This window comes from Podarcis raffonei, chromosome 6 (genome assembly GCF_027172205.1).
Source record: "Podarcis raffonei isolate rPodRaf1 chromosome 6, rPodRaf1.pri, whole genome shotgun sequence".
In the NCBI taxonomy this organism is placed as follows: domain Eukaryota; kingdom Metazoa; phylum Chordata; class Lepidosauria; order Squamata; family Lacertidae; genus Podarcis; species Podarcis raffonei.
Window position 1 is genome coordinate 89,144,371 of NC_070607.1, and position 19,356 is coordinate 89,163,726.

The 19,356-nt window shown below is 42.6% G+C and overlaps 1 protein-coding gene across 4 annotated transcripts in view; it reads right to left on the minus strand.

The window, feature by feature from the left end:
* Positions 1-216: 216 nt before the first annotated feature.
* The window catches only part of TAF4 (TATA-box binding protein associated factor 4), a 75,833-nt gene continuing 56,693 nt past the window's right edge, over positions 217-19,356 (minus strand). For all 4 annotated transcript variants that reach the window (XM_053394428.1, XM_053394426.1, XM_053394427.1 and 1 more), the window contains 6 exons: positions 16,367-16,536; positions 14,430-14,560; positions 12,278-12,403; positions 10,735-10,791; positions 10,458-10,577; positions 217-1,991 (listed from right to left, as the gene is read on the minus strand). In XM_053394428.1, coding sequence (XP_053250403.1) covers positions 1,824-1,991; positions 10,458-10,577; positions 10,735-10,791; positions 12,278-12,403; positions 14,430-14,560; positions 16,367-16,536 — 772 coding nt within the window. In that variant the 3' untranslated portion in view covers positions 217-1,823. The remainder of the gene's footprint in view (positions 1,992-10,457; positions 10,578-10,734; positions 10,792-12,277; positions 12,404-14,429; positions 14,561-16,366; positions 16,537-19,356) is intronic.

Sequence of the window (19,356 nt, forward strand, 5' to 3'; positions counted from 1 at the left end):
CCGAGTTTCCTTGGCATACAGTTTGTAATTTTATTTCAGGCACTGATCACCCTGATGAATTGTTATCTTCCCAACACTGCTTAAAACCAAGAGAGGTTATTTCTTCGAATGTTTTTTTTTAAGGGGAGGGGGGTAGCAGTGTAGGGACAGGATGGGGAGAAATTAAATAAATCCAGAAACAGAAGTATTTTTATAGAGCAAAAATACATACACAGATACAGATAAATTTGTTTTTAATAAAGGAGTTAATTTTCTTTCAATCCTATATAAAACAATAGCAATTAAAAACTTCATTTCTGAAAGTAAAATATTTACATATGAACAAGGAACTGTGCAAAATTTACATGAAAATAAAATGGAAAGACAGGATTTTTATTCCCTAAAAGACGAAATAAAAAGGTGTAACAGTTTGTAGGGTGTTTGATAAAAATACTGATCAGCATTCAGTTTACACACAAAAAGAGTTAAGGTGCAATCCACCGGAAACGCTTCTCGCACAAGGCTCCGCTGAAACCCAATGCCAGTTCATGTCGCAGAGCTCCCTTCGTTTCAACAGGATTTGCGCAAAAAGTGTTCACGGTGGCCCCTGCCCTTAAAATCTAACATGAGAGTTCACACAAAGAAAGCCGACATATTTACAGTCATAAAAGTACTATCAATAGACAATTTAATACAATAACCTCTGAAAATATAAAGAACCAATTAGTATATTTGTAATAAAAAAATAGGTACAAAGAGGGGAATTTTGCTCTGGACGTCTTTAAAGTAAGCCCATAGCTTGCATACAGTCTTTTAGCAAAATAATTATAGTTTACATAGCCATTTTTTTTAATGTTATGTGCCAAAAATTATGTACATTTACTGACAAAATACACCAACCATTTTTCAACACTTGATTTCACACTGAGAAACTGTCTTTTTTGATGATTCCTCTCAACTTTGATTTTTATTTAATCTAAGCTTTCACTTTCGCTAAAAAACACAGTGCAAGTAAAATATATTTATGCTGAAAAGGTTTTTTCTTTTTTTCCTTTTTCCTTTTTTTGTTTTAAACTTTACAGCTTTACAAACTATAGCAAATAAAATGCATTTCTTTTTTTTCTTTTTCTATTTTTACAGATGCTGATACAACATTCAGAAGTAACCCTCCTTTGTGGGCCTTCAGAGTGGGGGGTTGCCTCTAATAAGCGATAATAACAAGATTAAAAGAATTGAGGTTACGCTTAAAATTAAGTGTAATCTAGGATCTGAACAATTTTGGGCAGGAAAAGATAAATATTTATTAAAATCAGTTCGCTTTGCTAACTGACTCCATTTAAAAGCTAAAATAAAATGAGGTCATCTGCTGTAGACATATACCTATATAATCAATCTCGTTAAGTAAAACTGAACTAAAATGCACAATTAATGTTGAAATTGCTACAGGATCTGACACAGAGTAGCTGGTTATTTGCTAAACGGTTCCATCAGTCTCTATAATATGGCTTGTTTGGCAAGAAGGCCACTCAATCAAAGAGATGAGTTAAACTTTAAATTGTCCTCTTATCGACTCCTCAGGCCTTTGCAAGTCTCCTTACTGTCAAAGAAAGGGATCTCTCTCTTACACCAAAGAGTTTATAATAAATGGGACTAGAAAACGGTTCCTTGTAAAGAGGTGGTTGTCTCAGAGTGGTGGTGGTGATGGTTTGTTGATGGGGTGGGTGTTTTTTTTAAACAGTATCCCATATGCTCGTTACAAAAAGGCGTAATCTGCAAATATATATAAAAAAAAGTGTCCCCAGGTGTCTTCTCCGCCAAAAATACCTTGATGTTCTCCACTTTTTTTACTTAAGGAATGCTTTGTATAGCAATAGTGAATGGCTTGTCTCTCGCTCATTTTCTAAACATAATATGAGGTCCCTGAGGTTCACCCGCGTTATCCTTTGCCGTGTAAACTGCCTGGCTGTTCCGACTCCAGAGCTGCCTGGCACTGCCACACTCGTGCTGGATCCCTGAAAACAGAAAGAAGAGAAGTTAGTTTATTTTCCAAGCCCTCAGAGAAGCATTGGAGGCGGCGGCAGCAGAAGCTGTGTGGAATACAGTGTGTGTGTGAACAGGGCAATGGGTTAGTTCTCTGAGCTAGCAGTGTAGCTGAATAACCTATACAGCATCTTAAAAAGCAGAGACATCACCTTGCTGACAAAGGTCTATATAGTTAAAGCTATGGTTTTCCCAGTAGTGATGTAAGGAAGTGAGAGCTGGACCATAAAGAAGGCTGATCGCTGAAGAATTGATGCTTTTGAATTGTGGTGCTGCAGGAGACTCTTGAGAGTCCCATGGACTGCAAGAAGATCAAACCTCTCCCTTCTGAAGGAAATCAGCCCTGAGTGCTCACTGGAAGGACAGATCATGAAGCTGAGGCTCCAATACTTTGGTCACCTCATGAGAAGAGAAGACTCCCTGGAAAAGACCCTGATGCTGGGAAAGATGGAGGGCACAAGGAGAAGGGGACGACAGAGGACGAGATGGTTGGACAGTGTTCTCGAAGCTACCAGCATGAGTTTGACCAAACTGTGGGAGGCAGTGGAAGACAGGAGTGCCTGGTGTGCTGTGGTCCATGGGGTCACGAAGAGTCAGACACAACTAAACAACAACAATCTCTTAGAAAGTTCCCTCTATGTCAGGAATGGGAAGCTTAAATGGCCTCAGCCCTATTTACTCGAAGCAGCATCTGTACCCCAATCGTTCAGCCCATACCCTGAGGTCCAAGTTCCGAGAGCCTTCTGGCAATTCCCTCACTAAGATAAGTGAAGTTACAATGAACCAGGCAGAGGACCCTCTTGGGATGACGACGACGATGATAATTTATTTATTATTTATACCCCGCCCATCTGGCGGGTTTCCCCAGCCACTCTGAGTGGCTCCAAACAGAATATGCATAAAAAAGCAACAAAACATCAAACATTAAAAACTTCCCGAAACAGGGCTGCCTTCAGACGTTTTCTAAAAGTCAGAGCTGAACGATGGGGGTGGAGATGCTCCTTCAGGTATACTGGGCTGAGGCTGTTTACGGCTTTAAAGGTCAGCATCACACTTTGAATTGTTCTCGGAAACATACAGGCACACAGGTAGTTGTGCTCGCCCTGTGGAACGCTCTCCCATCAGATGTCAAGGAAATAAACAATCCTTGACTTTTAGAAGACACCTGAAGGAAGGAAGGACTGGATAGGGGAGTTTTTAACTCATAGAACTCTAGCCCAATGGTTGCCATTAATTTGATTCTGAATTGATTTTAGACTGAATTGATTTTAGAATGTATTTCAATTAATTGATTGTGATTTTATGTAAACTGTGTTACTTTTACTGTTGTCAGCCACTCTGAGCCCGGCTTCGGCTGGGGAGGGCAGGATATAAATAAAAAAAAAATTATTATTCACGTTTGATGTTTTACTGTGTTTAATTTGTTGGAAGCCACCCAGAGTGGCTGGAGCAACTCAGTCAGATGAGTGGCTTATAAATATGTTGTTGTTGTTAGCTATTATAGCTAGTTCTTCCCACCTACAGTTCCTGTTTGCTGCCTCTTACGCAAATGCCTTCTAGGTTCCTTGCCATTTCTGCAGCCCCCTTTCAGTAAAGTAGCTTTCATTTCTTATCCTGACAACAACCCAGTAAAGTAATTAGACCGCAGGACTCTCTGCATGGCTTTTATGGTAATACAAATGACTTGGCTCAAGGCTCTCTAAATGGACAGGTTTCAAGCTTGGCCCGACCTAAAACAAACAACACTTTATATACTATTACACCAGACTGGCTCCAGGGTGCGTGAGCATCCATCAACATTTTAGAAGACCTCTGGACTTTTATCCCACCTCGTGTAGTGGTCAATTTGATTGTTTGCTTGTTTTGCTGGAGTAATTTCTACCCTGAGCTTTGTGTATCAAGAGAGATGTGGAAGGTGGCTTGTAACAATAAAAAGAGTGATGGGAAATAATTAAAACCATTAAAACAGAAATAAAGTGGGGAACAGAGACAGCAGGTAAAAAGCTAATGCAATTTTGCAGAACGCTAAAGACATGAATAGCACAGATTAAATACCTGCTGGCATAGAACTGAACCATTCTTAGAATGATGCTAGTCTGCCTTAGCATCAGCACACTAACATCTGTTTCATAAGTCATTATAAAGACACACTCATGGGGGCAGCATTATCCAGGGGGACTTCTGTCCCCAGACACCCAAAGCATCATGGGAACACGGAATCCACACAGGAGTCGGAGGAAAACTAAGGCACATTCTGTGATTTTCGATCCTCTGGGGTGTCTTTTTAACGAGCACTGAACATTCATTTTTGTAGTATTATGTACAAGGTAAATGAGGCCACATAACAATTTCCGGGTCTTCAGGGAATGGAGTCCTGCAACTACTGGATGATTCCCCTCGCCGCCACCCCGATAGTGAGAATGCTTCATGATGTTATCGCCCAGCAAAGGCCTACCTATGAGTGCATCTATAGCACTTAGAATCATAGAATTGTAGAGTTGGAAGAGACCCAATGGTCATCTAGTCCAGGCATAGGCAAACTCGGTCCTCCAGATGTTTTGGCACTACAACTCCCATCATCCCTGACCGCTGGTCCTGTTAGCTAGGGATGATGGGAGTTGTAGTCCCAAAACATCTGGAGGACCGAGTTTGGAGATGCCTGATCTAGTCCAACCCCCTACAATGCAGGAACCTCAGCTAAAGCATCCATGAGAGGTGGCCAATTCAACCTCTGCTTAGATACCTCCAGCAAAGGAGGTCTTTGAAGAGAACAGAAGATATCTGGCTCACTGCAAGAGTCTCAGCTTTCTGCTTCCAAAGAGGTCAGGCCTATATTCAAGCTGGGGCTGATGAGAGTTGTAGTCCAAAATATCTCAAGGGTACCATGTTGGCGAAGGCTGGCCTAAGCAAACGCCAAAAGGGAGTGGCGGGCCAAAGATTTGCAAATCTTAGAGTGACAGTAAAAAGCTGAGTGCCCGAGTCATTTAAGGGTCAGAGACTGGGGAGCTCTGGTTATCGCTATCACTGGCATTATAAACTGAATGTATTGATGTGGCAAGACATTGAACCTATGCTGTAAGATATCAGCCCATTCGAAGCCGACACAGATGTGCTTGTAAAAGCCACAAAGCACAAGGCGAGCTTGAGGCACAAGCAGTTGTTTGGGGAAGGTGCAAAAAATTCCCTCAGTCCCTGGCCTCCACCCACATCTCAGCTTCTATACATCCCAGGCAGCCAACCGGACACTTTCAACCAATCTAGGTAGTTTACAGCCAGCTTCAGTGACCAGCTTTTGATATGAAAAACTATTCAAATAGTTGGTGCCCCATGTTTACAGCCTTTTATGAGCGCAGCCCTTCTGGCTAAGAGCATGACCATTCTGCAAATACTGTACTTTTCCGTGTATAAGACAAACTTTTTTACTGTAAAATAATGTTCAAAATCGGGGCTCGTCTTATACATGAGGGAGACGGGCGATTGGTTGCAGCTGTGAGCAGAAGATTGACAGCGGCAACTGGGTGGGTGATTGGTGGCTGCGGCAAGGGCTGCTGTGGCTTGGCTTATGCTGCGGCAATTGTGCATGCGCTTGCTGGCTGCTGAGCAGATGCTTTTTGGCTTTTGTGACGCATGGGGGCATCTTATGCACAGAAAAATACGGTAAATGTCAGGCAGGAGCAACTGCTCCAACCCACAATAAACATAACTATCGATGACTGAAGGCGAATTTGTTTAACAGTATACTATTTAGCAAAAGCTCTGTATTTTTTAAAAGGGGGTGAAAGGAACAGCTGGGGCTATAATGGCACAGTTTTGGAAGTCATATACTAAGATTACATAACTTCTCATATTGTGTTGTTGCTGTAGTTGTTGTAGTTGTTGTTGTAGTAGTTGTCGTTATTTATTGAATTTGCATACCGCCCTTCATCTGCATATTAAGACTACAGAAGCAGCACATAGCTTTTGTTTCGTAAAATAATTACTAAAAGGCAAGTCAACTTAACAAAAACATATAATAGGAGTGAGTTATCGCATCAGAAGAGACAGGAGGTTTTGCAGCATCTCCTCATTGTCTTGGAATGCATGTGGAGAGGCAGTAATGAGCTGAGACCAGCAGGTGGCATATACAGACCAGAGAATTTGTCTCTGCTCTGATTTTTCTATATTAAAAAGAAGAAAAAGAACCAAGGGAGATATACCACCTGGAAAGACTGCTAATTGGTGTACAAGCTGAAGTTGCACTTTGCACAAACTGAGCAGCTGCAGTTTAGTACTATTTGCCTTAGCAGGGTCATATTTGAGAAAAATATTGGGATTTTTTTTTTTTAGCGCACAGTGGTACTGTCCTCCCACTCTTTGACCACTTTGATTCTCAGCCCGTCATTTCCTGATACACTGTAGTGCCCCACTCCAGCCCCCAGGATCATGATCCATCTGCCCCCTTCTTCTTCAATGTGCAGCCTCGTCTAACAGTGTGACCAAAGGCTCACATACCTCAAATCTATCCCTGCCAAATTCTTCACTCCAAGCCCCTTGCTTTAGACAGGACCACCCCCTTCCAGAAAGCAACGTGCTTAAAAGCAGAAACGAAGCTCAAAAGCCTTGAGAAACATTGCATATATCGGCCCAAATACCGACTCAAGGGCTGCCTCCTCACGTATGAGCTAAAACTATGGAGAAGAAGCATCCTGTTTGACAGCTCCTCTCAATAAGTCTAGGGAGTGCATGGTGAAGAGAGGCAGAGAGAAGGAATAGTGTAAGAACCCCTTAGTCACTCGTGGGGTCAAACTGGGTCATGGCCAAGAATGCCATGAGGTATATTATGCGAGCCTTTAAGCTAATCAGGCAATCTTGTCACAATATATTTTTAAGCTTCCCAGAAATGCTCAAACAGCTGAATTTGCACAATTAGAGCAACAAATTAATTTGTCCAGGTAAAACCTGGGCTTTTGACATCATCTCAGATACTGAACATCATATCCACAACTAATTGTGCAATTACGTTTTCTTGGCTTTTTGTTTTTCCCCTTTTCCTTTTTTTGCTTTGCTTACAGGTGACTTATTGAGCACGCTAGTCTGATCGGAACCAGTTTTGGTAATACTGCTTTAACTGCAAGAAAAACGCCCCCACCATGTGTGCATGCACAAGGGGAACTCAGTTTTAAAATGTCAACTGCAGCAGCAGCAGCAGCAGCAGCTGCACAGCTGCGAGTCAATTAGATCCAAAGCAGCTGGTTCTTAATTAAGCAAACAAAAGCTTCGATTTAGGACATTTGGCTATCCAGTAACAGATTAAACTAAGGTAACTAAATTGATCACAGTTTGCTGAAATGCAAACAAGAATTTCTAATGAATGAAAAGCAGATTCCATATACGGAAGGGCATATGAAGTGAAATGTTCATGTGTACTGTGGTACCTCTGGTTATGAAATTAATTCGTTCTGGAGGTCCGTTTTTAAGCTGAAACCACTTGTAACATGAGGCACGCTTTTGCTAATAGCACCTCCCGCTGCTGCCGTGCTGCCAGCAAACGACTTCCGCTCGCATCCCAGGGCAAAGTTCGCAACCGGGAGCATCTACTTCCGGGTTAGCGGAGCTCGTAACCCGAAGCGTTCACAAGGAGGATGGTACGTAACACGAGGTCCCAATGTATGCCTGAAAGTTTGTGTGTGTGTGATCATAAATAGCCCGCATAGTATTTTAAATCTATCTTGGATGAATATGTAGGAACTAAATGAAACTGCTTTCAGACACAGCAAAGTAGGTCCACTTAGCAGTGACCTGCCCCTGGAGATGAACAATTGTGGTAGGACTTCATGATACAATATACTTGGGGGACCAATGCCATACTCAGGTATGGGGAATATCCAGTCCAGGGTCCAAGGGGACCCTCCAGAAATCTCTGACTGGCCTTTGAGACTCTTGCTAAGCCATGTTCCCTCCCCCAGACTGCTCCGGGTCCTCAGCTGCTTTTGCCTGGCTGGCACTGTGCTAAGACTCTTGCTTGCCTGAATGGAGAGATGTGTGAACATTAATTTCCCATTTATACTGTACCGAAGAAAGAAAGCTTCACACCCATTGCTCCACCCATTTTTGCCCCTGGCACCACCCACCACAGGAACATGGCCTACAGCATGGAGCAGCTGGACACAGACTTCCAAAATGACGCAATGGGTATGTTGAAGTCCTTCTCTTTAATGGTAGGCAGAAACCCTGATCCTGAACGAACTAGAAAAGAAGATCATTTCTGCACCTCTAATCAGGGAGTAGGTGCTATTGCTCAATAAAAACTAAACATTCTTCTTTACCCAGGCCTTTGGCAATTAAATAATCTATGGTCTGTTAAATGTATATGGGGGGGGGCAGTTATCATGATTGTTTTATTATTATGCTGTGTATTCTGTTTTTTATTATGCTGCATAAATTATGTAGTTAATCCCTGGAATCTTTGGATAAAGGGTGGTATATAAATTGTAGTAGTAATAGTAAAAATAATAATTATTATTATTCTGAATGATAGGGTTTGAGAGCAAGTTTACTGGTAAGGTTTGGAAGTAAGTTGTTTTAGACTCCGATCCTAAAAAGACTTAACTAGGGAGTAAGCCCAACTGAACACAGCTTACTTCTAAATTTGCTCAGCACACCTAATGGACTTAGACACAATGAATGCTATTTTGGATCACTGCTCCAAGTTTGAGTAATGATAATTTTACTGCATTCCCTATTTTTCCACATCTTTCTACGTGCTACTACTGCTGAGAACGCAACTTAAGTTTTTAAAATTAAGTATGCTTTGAGCTTGATTTAACTCAATTCCCTTCTCCCCAGACTTCACAGACACAGTCCCATGGAATTCACTGCAGTGCCCTTTTAGATATGGGTGTTTGGACTCAAATGGATTTATAAAACCTATGTAAATGCTTTTCAGATTTATAAAAACTATGTAAAATTTATAAAATAATTACTAGTAACAATATAAACACACGCCAGAGAAACTTTCAGCTTCTACAAAAGGGGAATTTTGCAGAGATATTTCTAGATAAGTTTATCAGCTTCTGCACTGTCATTTTGTGCCTTCATCCAGGGCCAGTCCTACTGTAAAAAAAAAAGTGAGACTACTACCTCAAGCAGCTGATTTGGGGCAACAATTTAGTTAATTCATTGCTGTTGTGTGTTTTACTGCAGGGAGGGGAAAGAGCTGCTTATGGGATTTTCTACCTCATGTGCCAAAATAAATTTTGTTGGCCTTTGGGGTAAAGGTCAAGGGACCCCTGACCATTAGGTCCAGTTGCAGATGACTCTGCGGTTGTGGCGCTCATCTTGCTTTATTGGCCAAGGGAGCCAGCGTACAGCTTCTGGGTCATGTGGCCAGCATGACTAAGCCACTTCTGGCGAACCAGAGCAGTGCATGGAAACGCCGTGTACCTTCCTGCTGGAGCGGTACCTATTTATCTACTTGCACTTTGACGTGCCTTCGAACTGCTAGGTTGGCAGGAGCAGGGACCGAGCAACGGGAGCTCACCCTGTCTACTACTGTCCAACTGCCACTCTGCCCCAGGCAGGAATTCAACAGGTTCCACTAATACACACTACAGAACTATAAGAGTGCATCTGCTCAATTTCTGCCTGTAATTAAAGCCTCTGTTAGAAGAGAAAATGGAAACTTGTTTCAATGAGTGTTATCCAAATTGCTATTCGCAGGAAAGCCTGCAACATGAAAATCATTTTTGTCAAGAGCTATGCAGAAGAAGATGAACTTCAAAGCCCATTTTCTTCCACTGCTGCTACAGCAATAAAGAAAACAAATCGGCAGCAATATCTGCTTTTATATTAATAAAGGTTTTCTGTGAGGCATCTGGAATTGCAGATCAGATATATTGAGGCTCCAACCCTTTGTTTAAGGGAACGACAACCATTATGAAGCATTCCAGCGGTTACATCTCACACACAAAATGCCAACTTTATATCCTGTTTCACATCAAGAAAGATTATTTTTTGCACATTCTGCACCACTAAGAAAAGACAGATGAAGAATCTGCTCCAACACATCTTGAAATTATCAGTCCAAAGACATTGAGATAAACTTAACAGTAAAGCCTCTTAAAATGTTATGCCTGTCAGAACTTACACAGTTGTAAGAAAGAACATGGCAGATAGGTTTAAAGAAATTTAAGATATATAACAAAAGGCACCCAAGGGTAATTAAAAGATGTGAGCAGTGGGGTAGGATAGTGTACCAGCAATGAGACTTGCAACTTGCATAGGTAGTGCACGCTTTGTTAAACTTGGGGTGGCTAATTCTAACTCTTACACCCACAACAAGAAAATCTGTGTTGGGCAAGAGTGAAATGTGCTTCCAATTTCAGTTTAGTTTGAAGCTGTACCAGAGCTATCAGAAGTTTAGGATCCAATGATGTACAAACAGAGTTGTAGTCTTGTACCTCTGTCCCTGATCCAGAGCCCGGGGAATCCACTTTCCTCTTCTTTCTGGGTCCTATTGCAGCCAAGGCAGTCAAGTTGGCATCCCTCTGTCTCATTTGTGCTAGTTCCTGTTGCTGCATCTGTGTTTGGCAAAAGAGAAAAAGTCACCATTTTCCTTTATGTTTTTACTCTCTCCTATGCCTGTTTTGGAACACAGTCATTATTACGCAAGTGAAAATGTAACAAATGCAGCACTGAGATGATAAATACGACAGGCGGTTTGGGGGAAAAACATACCTCCTTGGCTTTCTGTTTCAACCTAAGCTGCTCTGGGTCTTCTTGTCTAGATCGAGACTGTGTTGATGAAGAATTTCAAAGTGGCAGCAGGGAGAAGGAGAGGGGAGACAAAGTAAGAAAAAAAGAGAGAATAAATCAGAGACATTTTAAAAATGTGTTCTTGGCCATAACATATGTTTTGTATTTTAACTATATTCCAAACATAGATTAATGAGTTATTAGTTATTGCATTTATCTTGCACTTAATCCTCCAAGGAGCTCAAGGTGGTATACATGGTCGTCGTCCCCATTTAATCTCCACAACGACCCTGTGAGGTAGGTGAGAAAGCTGAGGATTATAGGCACTGACTGGCCCAGTTTCACCCAAAGAGCTTCATGGCCAAGTAGGGATTTGAACCCTGGTCTCCTAGGTCCTAGTCCAACACTAGCACATGCTCAGATTTTCAAATTTAAGATGATGAGCTACCACACTGGTGGCTGGGAGAGTGAGGAAGAAACAGACTGGATCCAGCCAGTCACCCACCTCAAGCTCTGGCATAGTTCTATTTAAGAAAGAAAGGAGTCTGAATGGAGGGTTTTTCCCTTCCTCTTGATAATTCCTTGGTGATTTCTGGTGTCCGGATGACTTCAGATCCAATGAACCTAATATAGGTATTCTGATCTCCTAGCAAATTGTGGAGCTGCAGGACGATCTGGGGGGCAGCGCAGAGAAAGGAGAGGACAAGTTGCACGGTGCAAGTGGAACTCTACTAACGCAGTGCTGGGTATCACCCACTGTGACTGGCCTAGAGTCACCCAGGGAGTTTCGTGGCTCAGTCCGGATTCAAACCAAGCAGCAAAGCTCTCACTGGATTTGCGCCTCCATAAGGAGAAAGCAGAAGGTTCCATGCTACCCCTTTTGTGCCTGGTTTTACAAAATGCATTTGCATAGGGCATTTTGCTTCTCTTTGAGCCATCATTGAGAGTGCAAAATGTTATTTCGATTCAATCTCCCTGTTCAAGGGAGTACAAAGCGTTTTCCACTTCAGTTTCCGGGTTACAGTTCTAGGCTGGGATCCAAGGAGCCTGATTAGACCTGAGGAGGTTTTCCCATCCACACCAGAATCCCCCAGCTGTTTTCACAGAATCATAGAGTTGGAAGGGACCATGTCCAACCCCCTGCAACGCAGGAGGAATCTTTTTTGTAATATGGGGCTCGAATCCATGAGATTAAGAGCCTCATGCTCTACCAGAGTGCTGCTGGGGGCGATTTCCAAAATTGCTGGAAGTGGCTTCTGGATGATGAAGGACACCGACACACCCTCCCCCCCAAAAAAGGTGGGGGGGCACTGTGTGGATGAAGCTCGACATACAGTCCTTTTGTGGTTCTGGACTAAAGACAGCATGCAAAAGAGCAGCATCACACTGTGTGGCATTTAGGGTTAGGAGAAGAGCCTCCCGTCTCATTTCACAGCCAGGAGAACAAAAGAACCGCGGCTCTTTCAACGTCAAATGCAACACTTGTCAATCTATTAGGGGTGAAAAACAACAACAAAGCACTTGCCTTTGCTGCGCGCATTAGAATTTCCCTTTCTTGTTCATCTTTCCGCTGTTTTTCTATTTGATCAAGTTGTTCAAAGAATTTGAGCTGCGCCCGAACATCACTTGCTTGTTCGTATCTTTCATCATCCTAAAAAATGTGTTGAAATGGTTTTCATTAGGAAAAAATGGGGGGGGGGGTCACAAAGCTGCTCAATTGTACTGTACAGCTAAAAGAGAGAATACACACACACACACACATATTAAAGCTCAATATGTTCACTTAAGTCTTCTTCAAACAGCAAGTTAATCTTTAAACTCATACAGCTGGCTAAAAAAGTCTTGTTGTTTTGTTTTTTTAATTCAACAATCTTTTCTATGATCTCATCAGGGTCTATTAACATTCAAGTGATATTTTCAGCTTCCTTTTTCAAAAAGATTCTTTTCCCCTAAAAGCCCAGTTCTTTAGGTGATGGAAACCTGTCAAGTCAACTCAAGAATGTCTGATACTTATCCTTCTTTTAATATATTACACAATTTCATTTCCAGAGCTTGGTCAAAGGCGGAAAAAATAGGACAGCCAGTAGATCAGGCTAACGGTTCATCAGTTCCTCTATTTTGTGTCTGATAATGGCTGGAGGTGGATTTTGAGAAAGCATGTAAAGGCACAGAATATCAAGACAACCATTGCCTAATCTCCTGTCCAGTCCACTGTTCAGCCAAATTAAGTTTAGAGATACTCTAACCATAAGTAAGTACAATTTTGACCTTCTCTGCCAATAGCTTTTTATATTTGTATTTGCCCTAAGTCCTTTCCATGGAGTAATTCCAGCAGCAATAAGTTCCACCATTCAGCGTCATGCAGTATTAGGGAGGGGGGCAGGGAATAGAGGGGAGGGCAGGACTACAGGAGGCAATATTAACCAGGCAATTTTGGGTATAGAAATAAAGCAAATTTAAAAATTGCCACCCCAAACAACACACCCATTCTATTCCCTCTTAGACTATAACAGTTCATAGTTAATGAAACTTTGAAAACGGCACCATGTTATACACCTGCAACTCAGGGAACTGTGAGAATTGGGGGGGGGGGAGCTGAAGGTAGCACAGCTGCCAAAAGAACACCCATCAATGGGAGGTTTTACACAAAATCTGTCATTTGGCTGGCCAGTGAGAAAGAAATCCCTTAGAGATTCACTCCACCCAGAATGACAAACCATGGCTTTTCATTACGAGGTTGTGAGGCTTGTGTATTGCCTCCTATCCTTCTTGCTTCCTTTGTTTGTGAGGGGAGGAGATTAGAAGCCTCCACTTCTCATTTGCTATTTCAGCAGAATATATCAAACTATGGTTTGCCCTCAAGCCAGGATTAAACCAGGGTGTGTACATAAATATAAACTTTAGGAGGAAATTCAGAATCATCACCACCCTCTCCCAATTTTATCCAACCTGCACTGCCCTCTTCTTAATGCAGTGGATAAATATATCTGATTTGTCATCATACCTGACAGCACCTCGATTGATTTCATTTCAAAGTGCAAAAATTTGCCACAAAAAGGACCAAATGGGAGCTAAACCTAGCCAACGATTGCTTAAATCTGCCCATTTATTTATCTATTTAATGAAAGGCATGCAGACTTCAAAAGAAATTTAAGAATTTAACTTGATAGCAGGTTTCCATAACCCAAAGTAGCTTTTCCTTTTTTCCCCCCATCCATGCAACAGTGTTTTATGTCCCAAGAAGTAGCCCTGGCATAGTTATTAAAGAGGAAAAACATTCCTGTTGTTGCTTTATTCCCATAATGCCTCCATTGTCACAGCAAAGACCGTGTCTACAAGACACACTTGATTTCTTCAGGCCTGGATTCCTTTTGTTCACCACAATGAGGTTCTCTGCTGCTAGGAAGGCTTTTTAGGGAAGCTTTTAATGTGTGATGTATTATAGTATTTTAATATTTTTTTGGAAGCCGCCCAGAGTGGCTGGGGAAGCCCAGCCAGATGGGCGGGGTATTAATAATAATAATAATAATAATAATAATAATAATAATAATAATAATAATTTATTACAAAAGATGTAAATCACAGGCTAGAAACAGAATTCCTGGGATTGCGTCTGAGCTCATTAAACCAGAGCTCAAAAGAATACAAGTTGCCAAAACTCACTGTCGACTATTTACCTTGTAAGACATATTCTTTTGCTGGGCGGTCTCCGATACCTTCTCAACCAGGTTTTGTAACCTTTGTTGCGTTGCGTGCGATACGTAGCTAACTACATCGGGGTGGATTTCCGTTATTCCATGCTTCTTACCTGTGTTTCCAACAAAAGCAAAGTAAGAAACCTAAGCAGCCATTGCCAATTCAGAGCCGAGTTCATGTAAAGAATCACAATACTTGGTTTCTTGTTGGTTGACTTGCCACTGAATGTGTGAAACGACTCCACTGGAAAGCACTGAGCTTATGGTGATTCAAAAGTTCTACCCATGATGTCTGACCTGTGATGGCCCTTTCCTACCTACTTAACACCACCTGATACTGCAGGCCCCAAAGTGATGGCTAAAGGTAAAGGGACCCCTGACCATTAGGTCCAGTCGTGACCGACTCTGGGGTTGCGGCGCTCATCTCGCTTTATTGGCAGAGGGAGCCGGCTTACAGCTTCCGGGTCATGTGGCCAGCATGACTAAGCCGCTTCTGGTGAACCAGAGCAGCACACGGAAATGCCGATTACCTTCCCGCCGGAGCAGTCCCTATTTATCTACTTGCACTTTGATGTGCTTTCGAACTGCTAGGTTGGCAGGAGCAAGGACTGAGCAACGGGAGCTCACCCCGTCGCGGGGATTCGAACCACCGACCTTCTGATCGGCAAGTCCTAGGCTCTGTGGTTTAACCCCCAGCGCCACCCAGGTCCCAAGTGATGGCTAAGCATGCACAAAAAGCCCCCCAAAACCATTCACATAATGTGACTTACAACCCAAGAGCCCCATGCAGCTGCTTTTCTCAAACAAAGCTCAGCAATTTACTACAGTACTATGCACCAACACAGCTAATGTTTTTGGGTTTCCTAACCAAGTGGATTGTGCACCTATTGAAGTATGTGTACTACTTAACAGTGATATTAACTAGTTTCATTTCATTTCCTTTTATTTGCAATGGGCTTCATGAATCTCATTGTGCTGCTTTTTGGAAAAGATATGAGGAAGGACACTATGACCCTCATTTTAAAGATGGCAAATATCTAGCGACTGACCTAACTAAATATTATTTATTAGTATTATATTTATACCCCGCCTTTTTCCCTGACAGGACTCGAGGCAGCTTACAGATTTTTTTCAAAGGCTATGCAGCAATTTAATCCTAGATCTCCTAGGCCCAAGCCTACAACTCTAATCACTGCATTACAATCTATTTCTCCAAGTTTGAAAAGTTGTTTACAACAGGCAATAACTTTTGCTAGAAAGGGAAAGACGGAAGGAACACTTGGTAGCCTGCTATAGAAGCCTGATCATTATGCTTAGCTGATGATTGATACACAGCTATGACATAACATCCAATGGAAATGGTGTGTGTGTGTGTGTGTGTGTGTGTGTGTACTTGTGTGCACAAATTCATTCTGCTTTGCTGCCTGTTAGGTGCAATTGTTCTGTACAGGGCAAGTCACAAAGTTGCAGCAGTAAAATACATGTTATCCCATATTGATATCCTCCACAGGCAAGCTGTAGCCAATTTGGGTTCCTGATAGCTTGAAACCAGGTTGTCCATGTTTTTTTAAAAAAACAGGATGTCTGAAACACAGAAGCTACTTTTCTGGTGTGTAAAACATGGGAATATTTTTAAAGCTACTATATAAAAAGAGTCTTCGAATCACTGTACCTAATGCAGATGGCTCTCAGTGGCCTTTAAAGATAGCACATAGACAACTGTTGCCTTTGTCCCATCCACCCCTCATTCTCTATCCACTTTTGCTTAATAGAATGAATCTGTGTGTCACATCTAAGCTGTGCTCAATATGGGCCGCCACTGCTGGACCAGTAACATCATCACGTGGAACCATAAAAGGATGGAGTCGCTTCGTATCACCAATCGGGCCATTATGCTGCCGAGATTCACAGCAACTCACCTATTTCGAGTATCCTTCTTTGCAAAGGTGCCGGGAGAAGAAAGGTTTCGTCTTTACACGACCTTGTTAATGTGCCCACCAACTCAGAATTCGTGGCCAATATACGTGCGCTCTCTTCTGATAGATTAACTCCTGCCATCGATGCGACATCATTGATATCATCGTCATCCCTTCAGAAAAAGGGAACAGTAGATTCAAAATAAGTATTATTTTTTTTAATCTGGAAATTTCCAAAAATGCCAGGAATTTGCAAAACAGTGAACTGTATTCAATGAGCAGCTGAATAGATACTGGGAGGGCAGGGGCAGCAAAAACAAAGTGAAGGGCATTTTGCAAAACAATACGGAATTTAAATGTGATTGTATTGGCTCAAATCTGGATATTTTTTGAGACACTGCCACTTGGTGCAAGGCAACTCTGGCTCTCTCCCAATTTTATCACATTCCAGAGGGTCTTAAGCAGGCTTCCTCAAACTCGGCCCTCCAGATGTTTTGGAACTACAATTCCCATCATCCCTGACCTGCTAGCTAGGGATCATGGGAGTAGTAGGCCCAAAACATCTGGAGGGCCAAGTCTGAGGAAGCCTGGTCTTAAGAATGGAAGACTAGCTTGCTGGATCAGTCCAGCATCCTGTTCTCACAGTGACCAACTAGATCCCTGTGGAAAACTAGCAAACAGGACTCAAGCACAGGAGCACTCTCCCCATTGCGGCTTCCAGCACTCCCTCAACAAGTGGGAATGGCAATTGGACAGAAGACTCGAGAAAGCCCCACTGCATGAAAGGAGATCTTCTTGGCTATCTCTGGATCCAACCCACAGTAAAATATTGAGAGTATCAAAACTCAAAGAAAAGTAAGCTGAATCCAACAAAACTACAGAACTTCATTGAAAGATGAAATGTGGACATTTGTTGACATCAGTAAAGACTGTTGTCGAAGGAAGAAACCTTAACGAATATGAATAATCAAAAGGCATGGTTCAAATTTATGCAAATAAGGCATTAACGCATCAGTAGATTTTCCCATTAATAAATGGGGGGGGGGGGAGAGAATGAAAGACAATCCATAATAATGACAACAACAACAACAATGGGGGGCGCGTGTGCTTTTTGCACACGGTTCATAATCTCTATTGTTTTGGGATCTGGCAACATGATTGTTACCACAAAGGCTGATCGCTGAAGAATTGATGCCTTTGAATTATGGTGCTGGAGGAGACTCTTGAGAATCCTATGGACTGCAAAAAGATCAAACCTATCCATTCTGAAGGAAATCAACCCTGAGTGCTCACTGGAAGGACAGATCCTGAAGCTGAGGCTCCAATACTTTGGCCACCTCATGAGAAGAGAAGACTCCCTGGAAAAGACCCTGATGTTGGGAAAGATGGAGGGCACAAGGAGAAGGGGACGACAGAGGACGAGATGTTTGGATAGTGTTACAAAAGTGACCAACGTGAGTTTGACCAAACTGTGGGAGGCAGTGGAAGACAGGAGTGCCTGGCGTGCTCTGGTCCATGGGGACATGCAGAGTCGGACACAACTAATCAACTAAACAACAACAACCACAACCACAACATGAATGTTATGTGGACACTGACAGAAGGTGACAGAGCTCAGCATCCACAGGCTAGATTAGCCGTTCTCAAACTGTAGGGCAGAGGGAATGAGACAGTTGGAAGAAAGAACGGTCTAACAGACTGGGGGTCAGGAATCAAGGAGGAAGAGATGGGGTGGTTCAGCTCATTGACTTCTCCTGGTCCAGCAGGGGGTGCTGTTGCCCAGCAACAAAATAAAATATAAAGGATATCCAGGTCAAGCCTAGCTTCTTGTATGCTGGTACTACTGCCCTTTCCTTCCCACAGGAAAGAAGAATAAGCAGGATGTGCTGCTCTCTGTGCATTTTATATCCAATGCATGTAAGTCGACCTTTTCATGGGAGACTTAAGCTAGGGGCTACTCTATTCCCTCTCATACTTAAGCCACCTGGTAGAAACTGAAGACCACTTCCATCACCCCTAATATTTGTGGGGAGGGAAAATTAGTGGTGTATTGAGATGGAGGAGTAAAAAAGAAGAATGCCTCCTTGGTTCCCCTCTCGCTTGGGGTTTCTTCTCTCTTTGTTTCCCCTAAAATCAGGAAGGGCTTTCAGACCATTCCATCTCTCCTTCTCTTTTTTAAAAGGTATGTTGGCAGGATATGTTGCTCCCCCACCAGAGAATGGGTTCTTCCCGGGATTTCCCCCTTCGCTGCTGCCTCACAGAAGTGGGAGGACATGTAAGAAAGGAGAAACCAAGAGGTCCTGGTCCAGCATTCTTTGAACCCCTTTGCTCAAACTGACAGAGCCTAGTCCATCAAAGTAGTTTGCCAGAAGGCATCTACACATGAGGATCTCCGTGCTTTAACCTATCAAACATGGGGAGGCATATAGAGTATAGGTAGGCAAACTAAGGCCCGGGGGCCAGATCCGGCCCAATCGCCTTTAAATCCGGACCACGGATGGTCCGGGAATCAGCGTGTTTTTACATGAGTAGAATGTGTCCTTTTATTTAAAACGAACCTCTGGGTTATTTGTGGGGCCTGCCTGGTGTTTTTACATGAGCAGAATGTGTGCTTTTATTTAAAATGCATCTCTGGGTTATTTGTGGGGCACAGGAATTCTTTCATTTCCCCCCCCAAAATATATTTCGGCCCCCCACATGGTCTGAGGGACAGTGGACCAGCCCCCTGCTGAAAAGAGTTTGCTGACCCCTGATATAGAGGGAGGCATTCAGAAGTTGCACAGGGGTCCGCCTGCCTGGATTCCAGAAAGATTTGAGAGACACTGGGCAGTATAATAAATACAGAAATGCAATTCAGCATGGAAGACAGAATGAGCCTACTATATTTGCTAATCCAGATAAGAAGATATTTAAAAGATCAGTATTTATTCCCTGGGTGCTGCAAATCTGCAGCTACTGAGAAAGCAACATAAGGCATAACCAAAACACACACA